This window comes from Leucopleurus acutus (genome assembly GCF_964270905.1).
Source record: "Leucopleurus acutus genome assembly, chromosome: 4".
Classification (NCBI taxonomy): domain Eukaryota; kingdom Metazoa; phylum Chordata; class Mammalia; order Artiodactyla; family Delphinidae; genus Leucopleurus; species Leucopleurus acutus.
The window spans coordinates 130070201-130093300 of record NC_139146.1 but is presented as its reverse complement, the minus strand read 5'-3'; the positions used below and the strand labels follow the sequence as shown (position 1 = coordinate 130093300).

Genomic DNA, 23100 nt, shown 5'->3' with positions numbered 1-23100 from the left:
CAACTTCAAAGTACCACTCCCCCAAATAGCTCCTAATTGCAAAGGGAAAAGAGTAACTTGACCGTGGAGAAGCCTGGCAGACGGCACCTGGATAAAACGCTGCAGATGAACTGTAAAGGCACGAAGGGAAACGGCTTGGCATGTGATAGGAAGCAAGGAGGAAGGATGCTACATCTCTTCTGTGATACGCCTGACAAGGGGGCGATACCCAAATCAAATCATGAGGAAACAGAGGACAAACCCAAATCAGGGACTTTCTACTGAAGTGCTGGCCTTTACTGCCCTTAAAGTACTGTAAAGAAATCTAGAGAAGAGTGAGGAACTGTCCCAGACTGAAGGAGACTAAAGAGTCATGACAGCTAAAAAGAACAAAATACAATTCTTCACTGGGGTGCTTTCACTATGAAAGACATTATGGGCACAACTGGCAAAACCAGAATCAAGATGTCAGTAACTTAAGGTTATTTTCTGAATTTTGATGGCTGTATTGTGTACATGTGTCCTTGTTTATCATTCTTTGTAATGGTTCCCCCATGTTCTTCCTAAGTCTGTTATTATTTCAAAATAAAAATTTTATTAAAAAATCAACTATTACAAAGTCTTCTTCTGGAATATGTCATATCTGCCCCTTTTTTCCATTACCCCCGACATCCTTGCTCCAGAGATTCCAGTTCCCATCCTCCTGCACTGTTGCAATAACTTCTTAACAAGGCCCTTTACGCTCCAATCCACCCTATTACCACTGCCTAATTAAGGTTTTACCCAAGTGTACTTCAGCTCAGGCTGCTTGCCTGCTCCAACATTTCAGGAACTCCTCATTACCTGCCAAATTAAGTGCAAACTTCTTAGTGTGACTTCCAAGTTCCACTGGCTTCTAGTTCCAACTAGGCTCTTCCTCTTTCCCCCAATTCCCCATATCACAGCCAGCCATACAGCTGGACCACACTCAGTGTTTTCTGCCTGTCAGGGGTTTGCCCACGTAACTCCTTCCACCAGGAAGTGCCCCCCGATCCCCAGCAAACTTTTCAAGACTAAGGATAAATACCAACTGTGATCACCATACCCCCATCTCATTTTCCAAGACGCGCCCAGATCCTTCCCTGTCGGAACACCCGAAGTTGATTTTGCCCATTACAAACCTTATTTCTTTGTGTTTCAGGTCACAATTTTTGGATATTTGTTTCGACAGCTCCTAATATATAAGGTGAGGATACATGCCAATGAAGAGGTCATCACTGATAACATTAAGTCATGGCCAGAGCTGCGAATTCAGATGGCCAGTTATTAGCTCACACTCTCTCCCCAGGGTATTAACTTTGTTAAGTATTCAGATTACTTTTTGTTTGTCCTCTTTTCCTTCCTGGGCTAGAGTGTTCTATGTCTTGCATAAAATATAAGCAATTTCTACCTCTTTTCTACATAGAAATTTTGGCCTTGGCCATACCACTAACAATCATAAATCCAGAGGTTTTTCAGAGCATCAATTAAGTAACACGTGCTTATATAAAATTACATTTTAACTTCGTCATTACCTTACTATATAAAGAACAAAATAAAACTCTTAAAAATGAAAACAAAGCCTGTACTTGACAAGTTTAAAACTAGAAATTCTAAAATTTAAGATGACACTATCCATTTAACACACTTATATTTCTTGGATTTTCACTAATAAATTTTGGAATGCAGTCCACAAAAATATACAACTTAATGGCCACATTTAAATGGATCCAAGAAATCAATTTGAATTTGGTAAATGAAAGGAAACGATAAATTATTTAGAAGCAGAGCTGAAATTTTATCAGTAGGTGAGCTGTACGAAACTACAGCAATAGTTGAAAGCCTGGGAAAATAAGTATTATTTTGGAGAAAAAAATAAAGGACATCAGGGGAAGTGAAGTATTACTCCTAAATTACTGGTGATCAATATAACATCTTCTCTTACTGTAAACATTACAAGGATAGAAAAGGTCAGACACACCCAGAATTTCAATATTGCAAAAGGCATCAAATCCATAAATGATAAACCTCCAGGCCCTAGTTTCACCATGTCACTGGTATGTATGAGAACTGCCTTAAGTTAAATAATTTGAGTTTATTTAACTGAAACCAGGGCTTTTATCTCCACTTTATTTTTAAAGTATGAAATAAACAGTTCTAAATATACTAACACTTCAGACGATAAAAGGTGGACATACTGACATATAAATCAAGGAGGTGAAAAGCAAAATGTATAGAAGGGCAGTACATACTGATTTGTTTATTAAAAAGGAATAGGGTTTTTCTCCAATAAACTTATCACCACTTCTACCAGAAATACCATAAATAATGAAGGTGAATGAATCATCAGAAGAAGCAAGTCTCCTTCTAAATATTTATAAAAATACTATTTAGAACACTAACCTGGAGAAATTCTAGGCACACTAGCAATTTCAAAATCAAAATATTATAAGACAAATAAGAAAAAGAAAGTTCCATGTTTTCATTTCCAAATGACCTAAGTAATTCTGTAATGGATTTATTATGGTAAGCACTAATAATCAGTCAATCTCTCCCCTCCAAAACCCATTATTCTTTCATGCTTTGCATTACATGAAGTTACTTATATCTCAGCGGTTTATTTACAAAGCTTACTAAGAGACATGGCAAACTTTGTAACAAACTCCTTGAATTCTGAAGGTTTTGACTTATTACGGAAGATGGGTTTCGAAAAACTCCAGGGACCACTGAAAAATTTTGAAAACAACTGTAGGTTATCACTAAATTGTTTCCTCCTATCGTGGAAAAAAAGTTCAGCATATATTAAGATAAATTCCTGATTACTTGTCTTGAAAACTACCAGAATGTGCCCTTTGAAACAGTGAACTTTATATTCGAAAAGTCTAAGTCAATGGTAGCACTGTGTTACAATGCTATCAAAGTGACTATGACCATCGCCATAAACACCCAATGTTATGTCAACAGAAAAACCCTGTTTCCAGAAGGAATAGTGTAAATTCAAAAGAACAAGAAACTCACAGTGTAAGTGTCAAGTTTTAAGAAAGGAAAGATTTGATTAAAAGAAAAAAAACCTGCCACTTCTCCAAGCAAAATGACAGGTCACCCCTACTCACCCTTACTTTTAAAAGGTAAATGGTCATGACATTTTTCTATCCTGACTACCCTGGCAACTACAGAGCTGGACTTGTAAGATAAACTTGAAACCAGACTAGCAAATATGTTAAGGGATACTTCTATTTTTATTCTTAACGTACACGACTCCAAGGAAACTACACAGCCACTCAGTCGCGCTGTTGGCAGACCTCACAGAGCATCTAGGTCAACTCGTTTTCTTTCAAATGAAGAAACTGGGGCCGAAAGAAGTTGCCACTCACTCAAGGTCACAGCTTTGTTTGTGTCCAAGCGGACAGGGGAACTCGCATCTGCATGACCCAACTAGGTCCAGTGTCCACCGCAGAGTTTTACATCCAGCTTTTGTCATCATGTACCTTCCAGTGTGGCCCTCAGATAAACCACTCGCTGGAAATGATAACAGGCGTGCCTCTGGTCACCGCTCTTGTAGAACGCCCACAGGCTGAAACAGACACATACTCCATGGCCATCACTCACTTCTATCAGCTTGACAAGTTCACCTGGATACGAATCATTTTCCTTATCTGCCTGGGGCACCCCTTCCTCAGCATAACATTCAGTAAAGCTAACACAAATAGAGTAATATCCTCTTTCTGCATTAACCTCCAAAGGGTGTATAGGATAGAAGAGACCAGCAGTTCTCAACTTCTGGGTCTCGGGATGCCTTTCCACTCTTAAAATGTATTGAGGACAAGAGGTTTTGTTTATCTGCATTTCTATCTACTGATATCTACCCTATTAGAAATTAAAACGAATATTTCTTTTAAATCATTTAAATGAAGTCATCACACATTAACATAAAAGTGCATATGTGAAAAAAAAAACTATTTCCCAGAACAAAAATCTTTAGTGAAAAGAGCAGCACTGTTTTACAGTTTTGCAAGTCTATTGTCTCGCTTAATAGAAGACAGCTGGATTCTCGTATCTACTTCTGTGGTCAATGTGTGGTGATGTGTTCTGGTTCAAGTATATGAAGAAAACCTGGCTTCACACTGATACATTGTTGGAAAAAGGAAGAGCATTTTAATGGTCATTTCAGATCATTGCAGATACGATTCTTTAACACAACACTGAAAATGGAGAGTCAGTGGTTTCTTAAAGCTTAGTTGCCACATGGAATCTGAAACTCTATCAGTGAACTTTTCACACACTATTACATTAAAACCGTTGGTCTATCTTCCTTTTTTTTTTTTTGCGGTACGCAGGCCTCTCTCACTGTTGCGCCCTCTCCCATTGCGGAGCACAGGCTCCGGATGCGCAGGCTCAGCGGCCATGGCTCACGGGCCCAGCCTCTCCGTGGCATGTGGGATCTTCCCGGACCGGGGCACGAACCCGTGTCCCCTGCATCGGCAGGCGGACTCTCAACCACTGCACCACCAGGGAAGCCCTGTCTCCCATTTTGAATGGCTTTTACCAATGCACAATTTTTGAGTTTGTGGACCTCCCTGAAAAGGTCTCAGGAACCCCAAACCATACTTCGGCATCTACTTGAAAATAGTTGAGAGTTGAACCTAAAGATAAAGGATATTATGAAACTTAGAAGCAGTTTCGCACTGCCTGGATCCTTTACAACCTTTAATTCATTAATCCAACATTCCCTGGAATGGGGTATCATCATGATAAATTATGACATAGGCAGAAAGGTTGGATTTGGTCCAAAAGACACAAAAGAAGAGGCCAATAATGAAGCTTGGATGAGATTAAATTAAATATTATAACATGTAGACTGAAATCCAGAAAAAGAAATCTAAGTTTACTCTGAGAATGATCAAAACAAATACATTTGGATAATATTCACCAGGAAAAGTTGTAAAGAATTAGTAATCTAAAAGAGACTTTGAATAACATTAAAGCTTTGACATTAGTTTCTGGAAAACTTATATTAACTAGCACAATACCGGTATATATGTAAACAAAAGGAATCCCCTCTGACTATATTAACAAGCTCAGTAAGAATTTTGGAAGGCTCAAGAAGAGACACAAGACAACACCCCAGGTTCCCACAAAGGCAGAGTAGGCTCAAGGTCACTGATTTATACGAATATGTAAGGCTATGGGTCCCCAGACCACCAGGAGGGGCTTCATGAGTTGAGTGTGAAAAAGACAATTAAAACAGTAGAAATAGGATACAGAACAAACAAAAGAGAATTACTGATTTTAGCTAGTATCACTCTAGTATTTCTACCAGAAATATCATTACCCAAAGCAATAGCCTTCAAAGGTAAAAGAGCATAAATAGAAATGTAGTAGCAAATGCAGGGTGCCTAACCATAAAAAAAATAATTTAATCGTAAGAATTTATCAACAAACATTTCCTTACACTATGCATATTTCTTTAAAAGATTTTGTGGAATTTCACAGAATGCAGAAAAGAGAACTCTAAAGGAAACGGAAACTAAAGGTTATGAAAACAATTGAATTAAATGCTAAGAGCAATCAATGAACTGTATATAATACTCTATGGTGCATACTGTGTACCAGATGATAGTCAAAGTGCTTCTCATAAATTAACTCAATTGTCTTGACTACCCTTGAGATGGATACTACTGAATTACCTTTTTACAGATGAGAAGACTAAAGTCCAGAAAGGTGAAGGGATGTGCACAGGGTCACAAAGCAGTTAAGGGGCAGGGTTGGGGATTTCAACCAGGGCAGCCATGCTCTTAACTACCAGGCTGTCCCCGCTCTGAATAACCTACTACAAACATCACTTACAAAAATATCTACATCGTGTGCAAAATGTCCTGCTCTGAAAGTAAAACAAAGCACTAGCAGTGGAACACCTGCTGAGCTTGGTTCTGAGGAAAACCATGCCACCTCAGCATTTGTGTAAAGAGTTTAGAATTCAGGAGAGACAGGCAGCATTAGGATAGGATTGACTAGTCATGCTACTGAGAACTGTAACAATGTGTAAATTTCCTTTATGGAATGTGTGCTTCTATAAAAGCAAGAGGAGCGAGGTATGAGTTGATGATGATGAAAACAATGCACAAATGAAAGTTTTTCCTTTTGCTTCGGTAAAAAAACCGAAGGAGAAAGAGTAAGGAATACACGTCAACCTTACATCTTGTTAATGGGAATGGCCATTTTTTCCCACCAAATAAGTTTTTAAGGAAAACAGCCACATCTTCCTAGATGCCCATGTGAACTATATCTAGGAAATCTATTCTTTATATGTTCAATACAGGGATCGTTGACCACAACCGTATAATAAACACAGTACTGAATCAAAGTCCAATGCAAGTATTCATTGCATAACATAGAACCACCCTTCAGAGTCATATCTAAAACCTCTTCCTTGTTTTTTCTAAATATATACAATATGCTATCTGCATGAAGGAAAGCCAAGAGGTATTTTACAGTAAGTAAAGTATGTCTTCTTGCAGATCTTAAAAGTTATAAATATGCCAGTTCAAAACTGCAGTGACATACTTCACTTCCAATGAGTAAGAAAGCAAGGCGGGCCACTTAGTAATTTTAGATGTGCTGAGTCTTTAAAAAGCCCTCCAGAGTTAAGGAAATGATTTATTTGTACTGAAAACCACAACTTGCATACGATTAACCAATCTAGAAAAAGATGAAGAGGGTGGGGAGCTTGTGGGTAACAGATTTGGGGTTTCATTTCATTTTTCACAACCAATGAAGTGGTTAATAAAGAAAATTAAAGGGAAAAAAAAAAGACTGACCACAAAGAGACCAATTTAAAGCAATTTTAGTGAACCCGTACACAGCTAAAGAAAAAAAAAAAATCTAGCACTAGTTTGCTAAAGTAAATATAGTAACAGACAATAGGAAACAAACTTTTCCTAAACACCTACAACAGGCAATGCAGAGGGGGAAAAACACCTAAATACACTCCTTCAAAATCAACACAAATATTTTCTAAGAGATTCACAGAATTTTTGGTTTCTCTATTTCAAAAAAGTAGTAACATACCAACAAGCGAAGGGAGAAGCGCTAAATGACCATGCTGAAAACAAAAATCAAACGTGTTTAAATTTCTTAACTGTAAAGATAGTGCTAACCTTCAGCATTTTATAAAGCCATTTCCAAAACAGGAAAAAAAGGCCCACTTACCTTGATACATTTTCTGGAATGTACTCTAGGACCGGATATCCATCACTTCTAGATGACAGGTCACCGTGCGATTTCCACGACTCCACTAAAGTATTGATGGGAGGAAAGGAGCTCAAGTGTTGGAAAGATTGGTCTCTAGCTGATCGTGATAAAGATATTGTACCTTGAGCACCAATCCTGTAGTGAAAGGACTGTCCACCTGAATTCACACCAACAATGGCAGATGAAGGGATGCTGGCCTCCGGGTAATAGCTCCCATCATCCGGTTCTTGTTTTATCCCCATTGGGAAGCCACTGCCTTCACAGTTACCATCGAAGCCGGGCACAGGTGGTCCTAAAATTCCTGATAGAGAATAATAGTCTTTATCATCCATAAAGGAAAAATATGAGCCATCCATGAATGGAAAGGGGTTGACGGCTGGATTCCCTTTAAAAGAGGTGCCCGAACACGAATGCTTGGTTGATTCTTGTTTTATTGGTACTGAGAATGGGGAATCAGAATTTATTTTGCTATTTCCTCCTAGACACGAGCTGCTAAAAGCTCCATCTGGCTCCGGCTTTATGTACTGGATGATGTTAAGCTGGCCAGTCACACCATTGGAGACTGCACTCTCTGCCTCCTCAGTCTTAGGAAAGGGAAGCTCATGAGCACCTTTCTCGTGTGTGTCTGGACTAGGAACCGCATCCCGGGCTGCACTGGATCCAGCTGGGGTGCCCGAAGCAGTGTAGCTGAAGGCGTTGCTTCCCGGGCTACAGATAGATCCCACGGTACTAGCAGTGGGGCTGGACAGTGTGGATCTGTTATTTGTGTTGGAAGGGCTGGAAACAGAGCACCTTGAGTTGTTGATATTTGCCGGGCTGGATACACAGGATCGCAGAAGGACGTTATTAGGACTGGAGACTGGAGATTTTACACTGCAGTGACTCGGGGGGCTGGAAATGGGGGATTTCATGCTACTCAACGGACTGGAGAGAGGAGAGCCCACGTTGCTGGCGTGGGCTGGGCTGTGTGACCTGGAACCCCGATTCTCCACATTAGGGGAGCACGGCAGAGGAGTGCCCTGGGCGATGGGGCTGTGCACTGCGAAACTGCCAAAGCTAGCCGAGGTGGAGGACACACAGCTGATGCCGGCAGGGCTGCAGCCCGAAGATGACATATTCAGAGGGCTGCAAACAGAGGGGCTCTTCTCGTGACACAGGATGGGGCTCTTCACCATGGTGCGCATGACCCCGCCGTTCTCGGAGCTCCCCGAGTCAGCCATGAAGGACCTCAAGGGCCTGCTCACGTTCCCCAGAGTGGAGGGACGGTGGCCATTTTCTTTATAAAATTTCACCATCTGTTCGACGTGTGGATAGATCTTTGCTGGACTCGCGCTTCCTTGTGGGTTCTGCTGATCATAGGCATAGTCGGCCTCTCTTACGGAATCCATGTATAAGCCCATGGACTCAGCCACGGTTGCCGAAAGTTCCTTAGATTCCAGCTCGGTTTTAATATCAGATGGTAAAATCCCAGACCGATTATTGTCTTGCTGAAGGCAAGGGAGTAGTTCCTGTTTTTCTTTGCTGCTTCCTTGAGTACTGTTGTTTGGAATAGCACCGGAAACACAGCTTATGTTGACGACCTCCATGTAGTTGTTCTCATCGGTCCGCTCTGTAGGTCCCGAGGAAGAATGCTCCGCAGCCTGAGAAGCTTGACCCCACCGTCTTTCCATATCTAGACCTTCAGGGAGACTGTGGTAGCCTTTGGTTTCCATAGCTAACAAATAAATTTATATTAAAAAACCGAATTAGAGTTCTTGATAGCAAGATTACTCTAAAAGACATTCTGAAATTGCATGGAATGATCTCTAAATACGTATTCTACTTAATATAAGCAATACTTCTAGTTATATTAAAATTATTACCTTCTTAGGTGCTGATACAACAGTCTTGACTATAATTTGGAAGTCAGAATATAAGAAGCAATAAAACTATTTTGCATGTAAATAAAAGTAACATCTTTGCTATAATACAGCCTTTAGAGGTTGCAAAGAATATTTACCAATAAATCATCTTTGCTATAATACAGCCTTTAGAGTTTGCAAAGAGTATTTACAAATGTTAACTTATTTAATATGCAAAGTAATCCTGGGGACTCATGAGGCAGGCAAGGAGGAAACTGAGGGCTTAGTGAAGAGGGCAACTCGCCCAAGGTCAAAGGCATAATAAGTGACAAAGTCAGGTTTAAAACTAAATCTTCTAACTCCAAAGCCTTTGGAGTCTTTCAAGCATATGGAAGCTGCTTTCCATATCTAATACGTGGCTTTATTAAAAACAACGAGGAAATGCAATTAATGTTACCATTTCCCAATATAAAGTCATCAAGTGAATGATCACAGGCAAAATAACTTAAGAATTACTTTTAAAACAATAAGATTTTCTTAAAATGGATTAGTGATGAAGATAATTTAATATCAACTCTATTATGTGAAGAGTCACATATCCTGATTAATTAAGCTGGTCGATAACAGAGAGGCTGTAGGACAACTTAAGAATATCAGGACTCTAGTCTGTATTTCAATCCTGGCAAGGACTCTGACAGGCAGTCTGACCTAGTGGTACTTCTGCTAAAACGACTCCCAACAGACAGCCAGTTTCAGTCTCAACAGTTAATGGAGGAAGTTTGAGATGGGCCCTGACAATTTATCTGTTCATTCATTCAACAAATATTTACCCAGTATGTGCTACATCCTGGGCCTACAAGTAGTCACTGAATCTACAGTGATAAACAAAACAGGCCCAGTCCCCGTCCTCAGGGAGCCCACAGGATTGTTTTACATATACCATCTTACTCACTGGCTCTCTCTATAAATTTATTTCATAGGTAGAATAATGATAATAGGCTATATTTATATAATTCTTACGCATTATATCATTCAATGCCATATTACAAGCCTTTCACATATATTAACTTATTTACCCTTATAAACAACCCTACAAGACTGGCAAAAGTATTATCCCAAATGATACAACTGGGGAAACTGAGGCAGGGGCCACATAGCAGAGCTGGAATTTGATCCCAGGTGTCTACACCAAGCTATCTCAACCTTGGCCCTATTTGGGACCTGATAATTCTTTGTTGAGATCTGTCTTACACATCATAAGATGTCCAGCAGTCTCCCTGACCCCTACCCACTAGATGCCAGTAGCATTCCTCCTCCCCCGTTGTGACAGCCCAGACTGCCTCCAGACCTTGACAAATGTCTCTGGGGCTGGTGGGTGCAAAATCACCCCTCGTTTGAGAACCACCACTCTAAAGAAACATATCTCAAAGAAAATTAACTCACTCTCAATAAAACTTCATTTGTGCATTTTCATGCATGAAACAATTAAAATCTTTAAGTATGCATTTTAAAAATCCTTTCAGGTGTGTAAACATTCTCTGACCCAAATAAAGGTCCTGATCTACAAGATGCAGTTTCTGCAGTTCTGAATACAAATATTACTTTAGGCCTCTCAGTCCTCTCCCCACCAACTTTTGCCACTCACAATCTCCATCTGCCCTATGTTCCCCTCATTAAAAAGAGACTAGGATGCTTTTTTGCTCCAGAAATTATATTAATTATCATGGAAAAATAATATAATGACTCTACTAAATAAACTGGCATGAGATATTGCAGGGCTCGCTGACAAAATTTAATGCCCAAATTGTCCAAGTTTCATAATTACCTCTTACTTTTCTGTACTCTACACTAGACTTTAAGTTCCCAGAAGGCAGAAACTTTATCAATTTTACCACTGCATCCCAAGACGACAGCATAATGCAAATTTAAGAAAGTTAAACTATTATAACATAATCAATACTCAGTAACTTGTGGACATTAAAATCTCCCAATTATGCAGTGAGCTTTTACTTAAAGAACATTTTTCTATGAATTCCTAATCACAAATCAAATCACAAAACAGTGGAAAACAAGTCAAATTATGAAGTTTGAGGAGGTCATCTGGTAATTCCAGCTGAAAAAATTAATGTGGATGAAAGCTAAGTGAAAGTTGAAAAAAGAAAAAAATATATATATAGTGAAATGGGACCAAAACAGCTAATACTGGCCTTTTCTACCTTACTGAAAAACCATTTAATAGTAGCCATGGGTTGAAAATACCAGTAAATATTATGTCCTGCTTCTGCTTCTACTTCTACCTGAGAATATTCTGTCTTCCCCATAGCAAACTTGAATAGATGTATATCTAACGTATAGATGTTTCAGGTCCAAGTTCATTAAACACCACAAGAAACATGTCTACTCCTGTTCAAAATTGAACACCTTCTGTGCATCATTCCCCCACCTCCAACCCTGTCTCTAAACCCACATTCTCTGTCTTGGTGAACTGCACCACCCTCTACCCACATGCCCAGAAGTCACCCTTGCCTTGGCACCCCTACCAAAGGTCCCCACAGGCTCACCCCTCCTCACTCCCACACCCACAGTGTCACTCCTTGCCCCCCAGGCAAGAGAACCATCTGCCCTGGGTCTGAAGGGCCATCCTCATCCAGACCCCTCCCCAAAAATTCATCCTCCAAATTGTCCTTTGGAAAGCATGATCACTCACTGCCTTTTCTGAAGTTTCACAGTGGAAATTTGCATGCTAAAACTCCAGGGAAGTTCCACGGTACAGAAATCTGTTTCCTTTTTAATCCAGAGTCCTCTAAATAATTTGGTTACTGCACCTTTTTTTCACAGAACACCTACTAGCAGGCTGAGGGACACTTTTCACCACTCTGCCTCCAAGCAGGAGCCACGGATACGTAAGGCTATGTGAAGATTTGAAGAGAATCTCTACAACAGCTGACGGGCAAGAACCATCTTAAAGCAATCTACAAGGAAGCACCTTGTCAGCTAACATCATGCAGGTGATCATAATTTTCCAAGTCCTGTCTGGCTAGCCTTGAACTCTCTTGACAATAACATAAACCAGCCTGCATTTCACCACATTATTGACAGGGCTATCATTAGAGAATTTGCAAAAGGTTTTGCTGAAATCTATTACATTAGCTTTGGTTAAGGTATTCTCATCTACCAACCTAATGCACCTCTCAACAAAGAAAACAGAGTAAAGGCTGGCAACAAACACAAAAGAATGGAGGACATCAGCATGCTTCCACTGCAAATATTTTTAAAGACTGGGTTTTTAAAAGAATATGATTATTGAAGTATTTTATGCTGAATTCTTCCGATTATCTTAATTGGTCTTCTCTGTAAAACAAATGGATCAGTTTAGGTAATTATTTCCTACAGTGTCCAGGAAATCCAGGCTGTCTTTTTAAAACCGGCATAAGGACCATGGCTTGAGCAGAATTTCCTGAACTTACTAGTGAATACTCAAAATATTAGTTGATGAATATGATCCTCATAGAACTTAATATCCAGATGGTAAAGGGAAAGTTTTGTTACTAAAGTATAAGACGAAACAGATACCAGTATACAAATCTAGCTTATATAAAATCAGATTTGTCTCCCTTACAAATGGAAACTGTTAACAGAGACTCCCTTGGGACAAAGACAAAAACAATGAGGACCCCTTAATTTTCATGCAAACGGCCTCCCCCCACCCAAAAAAAAATAAAGGAACTTTCACATAAGGAAAGTAAGGAAAAGCACTGATAGTTCTACCTTAAGTCATATATATGCTCTTAAACACTATTTTGCAAAGGAAAAACCTGACTTTAAAATTTTATATTTTACAGACTGTGTTAAATTGCTGTTTTCTACAAGGAAGTAGTTTTTTTTCAGGAGTATTAACAAGGAATCTTGCGAATTTATGTTTTATCTGAAAACACTTTCACTTTTACTACCCCCCAAACATAGTTCCCTTCAAATGCATCATTTTCTATAGTTATTTGACTATAATGACATCTTAAAGACAGAACCTTAAGAATTTCATAATTTGCACCAGTTGCATAGTTGTAAAAGTTCACTCTTTGTAACTATTTTGCTGTCTTCCCCCCTGCATAACTATTACTATGTTCCTCTTTTTTACAGATGAGGTAAATGATAGAAATCAGCCCAAGGTCACCTAAGGGAGCCCGAGAACCAGTTAGAACTGAACACATCTGATTTCTATTCACTCACCTAATTCACTGAGCCACCTGATCTTTCTAAAAGCCCCGAACTAAACTATTTCTCCCTTAAAGGAAAAAACTCCCCTTCAGATTATTTTTTAAAACTTCTCTCCTCAAGCATTTCCATGATAGCGTGCTATGAAGTCAGATATAAAATTAATACTTCCCAGAACTTCACAGACGGAGAACGCTGTTATCATTACTATGTAAATAAGATCAATAACAGCACTTAGAGAAATGGCAATTCAAATGTTAAAGACCAATTACTACATTTGAAATTAAGTGGTTTCAAAAACTTGTCTGCTATCAAGTTTTCCTACTTGAAAACTTGTTATAATAAATAGTTAAAACTGCTGGTGCCATAAACCATTAAGATTTAAACCTGGCCTTTTAAAATTCATTAGGAAAAGCTGTGCACCTAAATTCAGTAGCAGGGTACTGATGCCACCCAAAAGAAGCCTCATCCCTTTTTGGATGCCTTTAGAATTCCAACTGATGCCACAGAAAGCATAATCTCTTTCAGGAGTTTCGCGAATACTAAGGAACGGGAAATGCACGAATTTCCAGAGCCCCTTTCATACAGGATCTATCAGGATCTGTTATCTCCTTCAACTGCCCTTTTACCGCTACACCTCCGGCTGAGATTTGGGTGCTTCCGCAATTGATAGAGGAAAGAAATATTATTCAAACGTCCTTTAAAAACTGTACAAGGAAAACGATCCGAAATTCATCTTTGGGTAAAGGGAAGGGTGGTAGACCTCCCACTGCCAAAGCCGGTTGAAAGCTGCTCGTTAGAGGGCATTTATCCAAAGTGGCCAAACTTTCCCAAAATAGTCCTCTGGCGGTCAAAGGGGAGAAAAAGTGGAAAACCAAAACAAAACAACAAGCACACAGCACCCTACTGACTGCCTCCGGATTACGCAGCCACTTCTCCCTGCAAAGTGCACGCTCCCGCGCCGCGGCCGCACGCCGACCCGGGCAAGCGGCGCCCAGCCGCGCACCCGTACACACCTGCCTCGGCCAGGGTCCGTCTCACGGCGTCTACCTGTTGCAGCGCTTGCCAACGCCACGACACTCCTGCTGCGGAGCCCCCCTAAATCCAACAACATCCAGGCCAGCGAGTGCCGCTCTCCCTGCAGCGGGAGAGTCCGAGGCAGCAACGCTCTTGCACCCAGGTGACTGCACGCGTTTCCTCCGAGCGGCCTGAAGTTGGCTTACGTCTTCCCAGTCCAATGACACCCCGGGCGCGGAGGGGCGGAGAGGAGGGGCACGGGTAGGGCCAGGGCGGGCGAAGTAGGGAGGGAGAGAGCTCGAGAGGGCGGGCGAAAGCCCAGAGGGGGAGTGGGCCAGCTCCAGGGCCGGCCCTTTTAAAAGCCGGTCACATGTCCAGATAAAAAGTTCAGGTTGCTATCCCGCCTCCCTGGGCCCTTCCCATTGGCCCGGAGGGAAGCGAGTCTCCACGCTGCACGGGTCAGGCTGGCTTCTCATTGGGCAATTCCGGCTGTCAGTCACCAGGAGGGCGACATGACTGATACAAAGTTGCTGCGACACAGCCTGGACTCGGCAGCTCCCTTAAAGCCGCAGAAGCGGTGGCCGCTTGGGGTGCAGGGCAGCGGCTACGCCACTAGGTACCCTCCACCCGCGGCCCCCCGCCCCCATCGCTTGACTGCCCCAAAGTTGCTCACGCCCACCTGGCTCTCCTCCTGGTTAAACCCAGGATGTCTGGAAAGACGTGAAAAGTCTGGTGACGCGGAAGAAGTCGGTTTTTCCGAAAGCCAGTCAAGGTGCCGTCCCCTGTCGCTCTCCACCTGCAGCTCCAGGTGAGCGGCAGCCTTGGCCCAGGCGCCGCCCACCGCGTCCGCGCTCAGGGGAGGACTCTCAGTGGGCTTCTTCAGACCCCCGAGGTTCCGCTCCCCGCCCCTCCCGTCTGTCTGCCGAGTTACCTCGCAGCCGAGAAGCCGCAGCGTCCGCAGCCAGCGAGCAAGAGGATCACGTTCCCACTCGATTTGAATTTCCTTGTTTTAACCGTGCCGGGAAAGCGAGTGATTTCACTGCAGCCAAAACCCTTTAAACACAGCTTCTCTCCCACCTCCCCCACCCCCGAAAAAGTGCCAGGGTCTAGAGCTGCTGCACTCCTCCCTTATAATTTTGTTGCTGTATCTATTACTTTCGTATTGGATTTTTCCACTAGTTCAGTTTGAAAGAAAGCTTACCATCGAGGAGAGTCACTTCTTTATAATGGGGGGGGGGTGCACATAATTGGGAGAAACAAACGGGAGTGGGGAAGGAAACAAACTGTTTTCTAAGGATCAAGTGTCTGCAAGAAGAAATTTCGGTTTCCCTCCAATCGCCTCCACCTCGATTCTCCTCCCGCCCACCCAAACGCTGAAGCTACTAAGCGAAAGGATGGGCTTCTTAACTTTGATTTCTAAGGACTTTGAGGCTCCGCGTATGAGGCTCCGTTTTAGATTCCCGGCTGGCCCAGAGTCAGCACCAGTGACGTACACACCTAAATCTGGTCCCCCGGCCCTTGGCGACCCGCAGCCCGGCGGCGGCAGCTGTGCAGCCTCCCACCTCACCCTTGCCCCGCACCAGCCAAACTCGGAAGGGGGGAGGGAGATAGCCCTGTGCTCAAAGGCCCCTCCTCTCCTTACAGTTAATTAAGCTTCAGGATTCAGACCCAGAACCCAGGAAAACTCGAACTCTCCGCCGCTCCAGGTACAAAACTCCCTGGCTGCGGGAGAGACGGCGGCGGCGCAAGAGAGCTGGTCCCAACCCCCGACTCTGGTGCTCAACAGTCCCCCGCGCTGAGCGGCCCCCTGCGCACCAGCAGCCGGGAGTCCCCGCAAGTGTCCCAACTTTCCCGCGGGGCCCGAGGTCATGCGCGCTCTCCTGGCCAAACGAGCAGCCGGGCATCGATCGCACCCGGGGCCGAGCGCGGGCGGCCGGCAGGAGCGAAGGGAGTCCCGGACCTAGCGCCCGCGCACGAGAGGAGACAGCGGCTCCGCCTGCGCCGCCGAATTATTCATTATTAAAGGAATGGACGTGTCTCTTTTACTAAGTTTTTACCTCCTTTACGGAGGGCCGGTCTTGCCCTGGATCTCAGCTTCTTGCAGAATCTAGGTTAGAATCTTGCAGGGAGAGCCGCCGCGATTGCTCGCCCGCCGCCCAGCACCCGCGCCCGGAGGCGGCCCGGCGGGCACCTCATCTCCTGACCGCAACCCACCTCGGTTCGCCAACCCGCGCCCTCTGCGCGGACCATGCCTTCCCTGGGGCAGCCCTGTGCTCCCCGGGCCCCCTCCCGCCGCTGTCAGCGCAAAGTGACTGTCGCCGCACTCACCTTTTCTAGGACATGGTGGGGAGGCTGGGGCGCGAGGGGTGGGTGGGGGCAACCAACTCCCGCCGCCGCCGCTATTGCCGCCACCAGCAAGTCCAATATTAGCAGATCGGCGGTAAGGATGGAGAGGAAGAGAATCCCGGCAGTCGCCCTACTGACGGTGGGTAGAGCAATAGAGCAGTAGTGTCGTTACCCGGCAGGAGGAGGCGAGGCGGCGGCGCCAAATCGCGCAGAGCGGGACGCGGGCGCCCGCCCGCCCCCAGCAGCTGGCGGCCGGGCCTCAGGCGGGCCCCTCTCCCGGGGCTGCTGGGTCTCCTGGGCGGTGACGGCGGCGGCCCTGGGAGCCGGGAAGTCCGGCGGGATGACCCCAAGCCGGCCGCCCCGCAACGGGCTCTCCGCGCCCCCTCCCCAGGCCTGGGGTGGCCGGTGACAGCTCGGGCGGCTGAACGTGTGTGTGTGTGTGTGTGTGTGTGTGTGTGTGTGTGTGTGTGTGTGTGTGTGTGTTAAGGGGGCGGCCGCAGGGGGAGCCCGTGGCGCCGCGGCCCCCTCGCCGGGTCACAACCTCACCAGCGGGAGGAGGCAGCAAAGCATCCAGCCACCAGCTGGTGGGAAAGGGGGCCGGGGGCTCCCGTGGCCGCCCTCCCACCCTGGCCACTGGCTGCGAGGAGGCCCAGAGCAAACGGAACCCCGATGCACGTCACCCCACACCCCTCCCCACGGCTCCCCAAAGTCCAGCCCTGACCTCGCGCCCCGGCCTCAGGTGCAGTTCCCAGCCGCGGGGGGAGACGCGGGCTAGGGACCACGCGCCGGGGGCAGCAGGGAAAAGTTTCTTTTCCTGCTCCCCAGCTGCCCACCGGGCGAGGCTGCTCCTCTCCCCCCCCCCCTCGGGCTCGCAGCGCCTGTGCCCCACCCCCACCGTGGGGGGGCGGCGAGGAAGGACAGGGTGTCTGCGTGCGGGGGAGAATGGCGAGGAGAGGCGGGCGCCACCGGTCCCCTCGCTCTGACAGCGACTCGGACGCCGCCGTCGCCCGCTCGGCCGAGCGAGCGGAGGAAGGGGCCGAGCGCCAGGACCCCTCCACTCTCTGCTCGCCGAGCGCCGCGCGCGCCCCCGCGCCGCCCCGCGCGCCCCCGAGCCCTCCCGCCGCCCGGGCAGACACCTACGCAAACGCGAAAGTGAAAGGGGGGCGACCGAGCCCAGAGGGCGGCGGGCGGCTCAAGGGAGCGCGGCGGGGGGCGGAGGATGGAGCTGTGACCCGCGGTCCCGGGATTCTCCAGCTCCGGCTGCCCTGAGGAGCCGCCTGTGCCTCCTGGCTCCGGAGTCTCCAGAAGTCCCACGTCCTCCACCCCCCACCCCGCCCCCCCGCGCCACACAGATCACCCTCATGAGAGCAAATGTGTGCGTGTGTGTGTTCGTGTTCACGAGCACTCACGTGTGGGAGAAATAACGCTTCCGCCCCAGACTCTTCTACCTCACCGTTACACTTACCCTTAGCAGAAGATTTGGGGTGGGCGGGGGCATGCATTGTGAATATCACTACCACTTCCAGGCTCCCCTGCTTCTGGTCCTTTAGGACTCAATTAAACCCCAGGAACTGACAACATACGCCCCTTTCCCGGCTACACACTCCTTTTCCTACAGGCTTTATTGACCCCTTCCCCCTGCCCTTTGCTGGGTTCTTTCCCGTTTTCTTCCTAAATAGCTGTGAAAGTTGTTAATCCCTTCCCACTGTGTTAAACACGGAGCTGCACTGCTAACACAATCACTACGTCTCTTCAACCACAATCCCACTGTCCGAGTCCCGAGCTGTCCATTGCGTCGTCACCCACACAGTGCTGGCACTACCCTGTTCTTGCATGGCTCAAGGTGGCATCTGGCCTGTAGCAAAAGAACATTTTGCCTGTTTCCTTATGGGTAGGGAAGGTGAAGTTCTTAAGGTATTATGTTTTAGGTGAAATCAAGAAAACAATAATTAAATGATACATTTAAAAAATTAACAATAAATATTCAATGAACTTTAAAAAGCACCACCATGTAAAAGTGTATTGACTGCAAAAACTGAATTTTGAACTGCATCAAAAATAGGACGGATTGACGCTGATGGATTGATATAATGGACAGAAGGATGAACAGTTATGTGATTAAAGCATGTATATGGTACAATACTAGTAGTAGAATCTAGCTGGTGGTTTTTTTGTATGTTTGAAATTTTTCATAATGAAATGTTAGGGGAAAAGAACCCTCCTTTAAGGTAACTTTTGTAATGTAAATTCAGTTTACAAAATCGATAAATTAGGCATTTGATTATTCTTTTCCCCTTTACAAAACGATTGTCCTTAAACTTTTTTTACCTAGGTACTCCATCACTATTTTAATCAGTAATTTCTATTACAAACATCTTGTCAGGGATCAGACTCTGTTGTAAAGCGGGGTTATAACTGCAATATTTTAGAAATCTAGAAGATTTCTTCCTGCGTTTTTCTCTTGTCCAATTTCAAATTTAAATCTTCCATGCTTTAAAACAGTTTCGTATTATAAAACTAAGATTGAGTTTTTAAGCATTTATATATATTCTTTTGAAACTTTTTCACACCAAAATAGCTCATGGGGAGGTCCATATGCCCATGTATATCAGTTTCTCTTATCCTTTGACAGAGATGTTAGGGGATCTTGCCATTACTAACAGGCAAAACTTTATTTTTGGAAATCTGAGTATTTGCCCAAACTTTTGAACGATAAAGTTTCCGTCTTCTCTTCATTTACTTTTGCTGGCTGCAAGAGGTGGTCTTGTGCCACCCTAAAAGGAAAACAGCTCCAAGATAAGATCTGTGGCTCCCTCATCTGAAGAAAAGGTGGCACTGGTTTTGCTGGGAATCACCCCACAAGTAGTGTCTCTGAGAGACTCCATCAAAGATGGAGATGCAGGTTTTTCCTGGTTGTTCAGAATATTCTTCGTTCCAATGCTCATTAATAAAGAGCCCTATCAACTTTAAAAATGTACGCCTAGAAATGTCATTATTTGCTGTTTTTTAAGCTCTTAACAAACTTTGTTCTTTTCATCCTTTTAGATGTATTTTTTCTTTGCAAAAGGGTAGAAATGTGTTTTTAAGAAAAATAAAAATTAAGAAAGGAAAAGCACAGAAATGGACCTTAATTTCATCTCCAAATCGTTGGAGACTATTTACATCTGCCAAATAGTCTCAAAGCTTGAAGCAGCATAAGATCTGTCCCTTTTGACAATTGTTCACCCTCCTTGCACAGTCGCTGTACCTCAGGACACCTCCCTCCCTCATCCCATTAGTGTCAAACTCCCTGAGGTTTGCTACCATAAAGTGCACGGCTCTGCGTTTGCAATTTACATGTGTGACGTCACATCCTCTATTATATAACTTCAGATACAAAGCTTAATATCATCTAAGTTTGTGTTGGAAAAAATCCTCCCTTGCTCTTTATTTCAGCTTTAGCAGAACCACCCCTTAGTTCTCTGATCCAAATCCCACTTCTTCAAACAGCTGACACTGGGGGGAGAAATAAAAGGCATGGAGTTGTTTAAGCAACCCCCCCAAATTGAATATATTTTGAAATGTATTAAATACCACTCCTTTATATCTTTATTTACTGATAGGAAAGTAAAGCCCATTAAGTATCATATAATTTAATTGTATTCAATAATTTTAAGAAGTTAAAGACTAAGCATTTGGTCATAGTTAACTTCATTAATAAGCCTAGTCATGCTGGCACTTTTTTTTTTCTTTCTAAAAAGCTAAGCTTTTTTTTTTTTTTTTTTTCCTGTCTGTTACCAGCTGTTGGAAAGAGTTGAGAAAGAGAGAGTCAGAGAGAGAAAGGAGGGGGGTGTTGGAGAGAAAAGATGAATAGGAGAATAATATAAGATAGAACTTCTTTGTTTATTGCAAAACACACATGTTACAGTTTATAAACATTGCAAGCAAATAAGAAATTGTGGACCAGAAGAGAAATACAAAACATATCAGAGTTTTAGTTAATATCCAAAATAGACCAAATTCAATTTTCTGGACTACTTGGAATATTTTATTAGCTCTGCTTACTCATTAATTTCCATATTTGTTTACCAAACTATTTATTCATCTGTCTACCTTAATTTCATTTGTAGTCATTTTAAACAGAAAACACACAAACCTCATACATTTCTATGACCAGATTTTGAGATGACAGAGCACCAAACAGCACATGCATCACAATTAGTATGCCATATTATTAGAAGCAAATCAGATTTCACTGTGCCTACACTGATGTTCTAAATTTAGAAATAATGTACAGTAGTTGGAAAAGGGGGAGGGGTAGGAACTCAGAGCAGTGTATTTTAATAAAAATAAAGATATTTGCAATTATTCTTTCCTTCTCTTTTTCTTGGTTTAGTGCAGGAAATTCATCACCTTTAAATAACTGTGCTAATCTTACATAAATAACTGCATGGTTTGTGGGCTCATTAGAATTATGCATCAAGGCTGTTTCTCTGATATTATGTGCAATAACAACCGCGGAAAAGTGAAACAATCCAGTGGGTCAGGTGTGGGAAATAAGAGTCTTTGTCAAACTTGATGAAAAACTCATTTAGAATTTCTCATTAGGACTTCACAGGAGCAGTTATCTTTTCAGTAGTTGGCGCTATATTTTTAGCAGCATTTTAACAGCTGTCAGTAACAACTAAGACAACATTCTGATCAACACTTTTTAAAAAAATTCTAACAAAGATGATTGCAAAGAAACAAAATGCTTCAGGATTTAAATGTTTAGCTCTGAAAGCAAAAACAAAAAAGATATTTTCTTGTGACGTAAAATGTTAACAATGCATCAAAGGCAGGCAAAAAGGTATCCACATAAAATGAGGGCAAGTGAATTCTTAAGTTTTCATTTACTGATGCCTGGGTACACATAATAAAGGTTAATTTATTCTTGAAAGGTGTGTTCAATGTCAGAAACAGAAACCTCAGAATAAGATAATGTGCACTGGATCTTGTCATATATTTGCAAGTAGGTCAGGAATAGCCATGTGGGCACCCGAAAGGAATAAAATCTTCTCCCTAACATTAGAGTTTATAAAGGAGGTTATCACATGTCAGATATATGACACTGGAAATAGCAGACAGAAAAAATGTAAGAGGCTTCATGACAGATGTCATCCTTATTCCTAAAGATAGAGGTAAATTTGCTGTGGGTAATGCATTACAAAGCAAACTAAAACTAATCTCTGCAAGTGTCAAATTTCCCTTTCATCTGCAGTCTCCCCAAACTGAGTGATTTTTGTTCTAAGAGAAGTAATGGTATATTATTAAAGCAGCCTACTGAATCATCCTATCCAGAGGTCATCTGCTCATTTCGAGGACCTAATCCAAATTTTGAGTTTGTCCCAACTGAGGCAACTGAGTATTTCCCACTTCCTCTAGCTGGCGTGGTGGGGAATGAATGCATTCTTAGATCAAATGATATTTTTATTATATTGCATTTGTTTTTTTTCCTAATCCTTGTGGGGGCACCGATCTACTAGCTCTTTCAATATGAAGCCTTTTTAACTGCTTGGTAGGACTTTTTTCAACAGACATGTGAAATTTTCATAAAAATTGAGGTAGATATCCTTTCTTCTCTCCCAGCACAAACCCCTGTCAGATGCAAATCTTTTGGGGTTGATATTTTTTCACAGAGCATTATATGGTTTTCTTAGTGCATACATTTTTGACATTAAATATCCATATGTAAAAATGAAACATGTATCAACACCTTCTATATGGAAGGTATAGGCCACATCAATTATTAATATTTAAACCACAATCTATTTGGAAGTGCTAATTATAGCTAGACTTTAATATTTTATCAAAACAAGTAGAAATTTAAGCTAGTTCATTACTTTAAAAAAAAAAAAGCTTTTTAATGACCTTCACTATGAATGTCCTTTAAGTAGAAGCTAAGTAGACTTACAATGCCACTATATGACAGTACGGATTGCTTGCTTGTATAAAGAACCAAGTAAGCACCTAAGTAAAGTCTTGGGATTCTTCTAATACACTTATACATGTAACTTTTATGTTGTTGTTTTGATTTAACACAAAAGCACGTATTTTCACAATATATATATCTCAAAAGAAAAAATTCCAGGAAAATTATTTTTATAACTACATCAATTCAATATATACTATTACCCTATTCATTTATAAATTACATTGTTTTTATTTCCAATTTGAATATGACATGAACTGAAGCTTTGTTTGAAAATATATATTTTTAAATTACCTTTATTTGTAAAAAAATATATTATTATTGTAATTCAATAGAAATTGCCAAGGAACAAAATGCAATATCATATACACATATTTTTTACCCATTCTATGTTATTTCCATTGCACTATATGATTAAAATACTAGAATACAATTACTAATACTTTAACAAACTATGGATCCAATAGCTAAATCAAGATTATTAAT

At 42.8% G+C, this 23100-nt stretch overlaps 1 protein-coding gene across 4 annotated transcripts in view; it reads right to left on the bottom strand.

The window, feature by feature from the left end:
• The window catches only part of NR3C2 (nuclear receptor subfamily 3 group C member 2), a 378103-nt gene extending 361399 nt beyond the window's left edge, over positions 1 to 16704 (bottom strand). For 2 of the 4 annotated variants that reach the window (XM_082838758.1, XM_082838761.1), the window contains exons 1-2: positions 14318 to 14531; positions 7207 to 8962 (exon numbers count right to left, since the gene is read on the bottom strand). In XM_082838758.1, the coding sequence (XP_082694884.1) occupies positions 7207 to 8960 (1754 nt within the window). In that variant the 5' untranslated portion in view covers positions 8961 to 8962; positions 14318 to 14531. Of the gene's footprint in view, positions 1 to 7206; positions 8963 to 14317; positions 14532 to 14997; positions 15094 to 16646 lie in introns of those variants that run through there. The other 2 variants (XM_082838759.1, XM_082838760.1) reach the window with 2 other exon arrangements.
• Positions 16705 to 23100: the final 6396 nt, after the last annotated feature.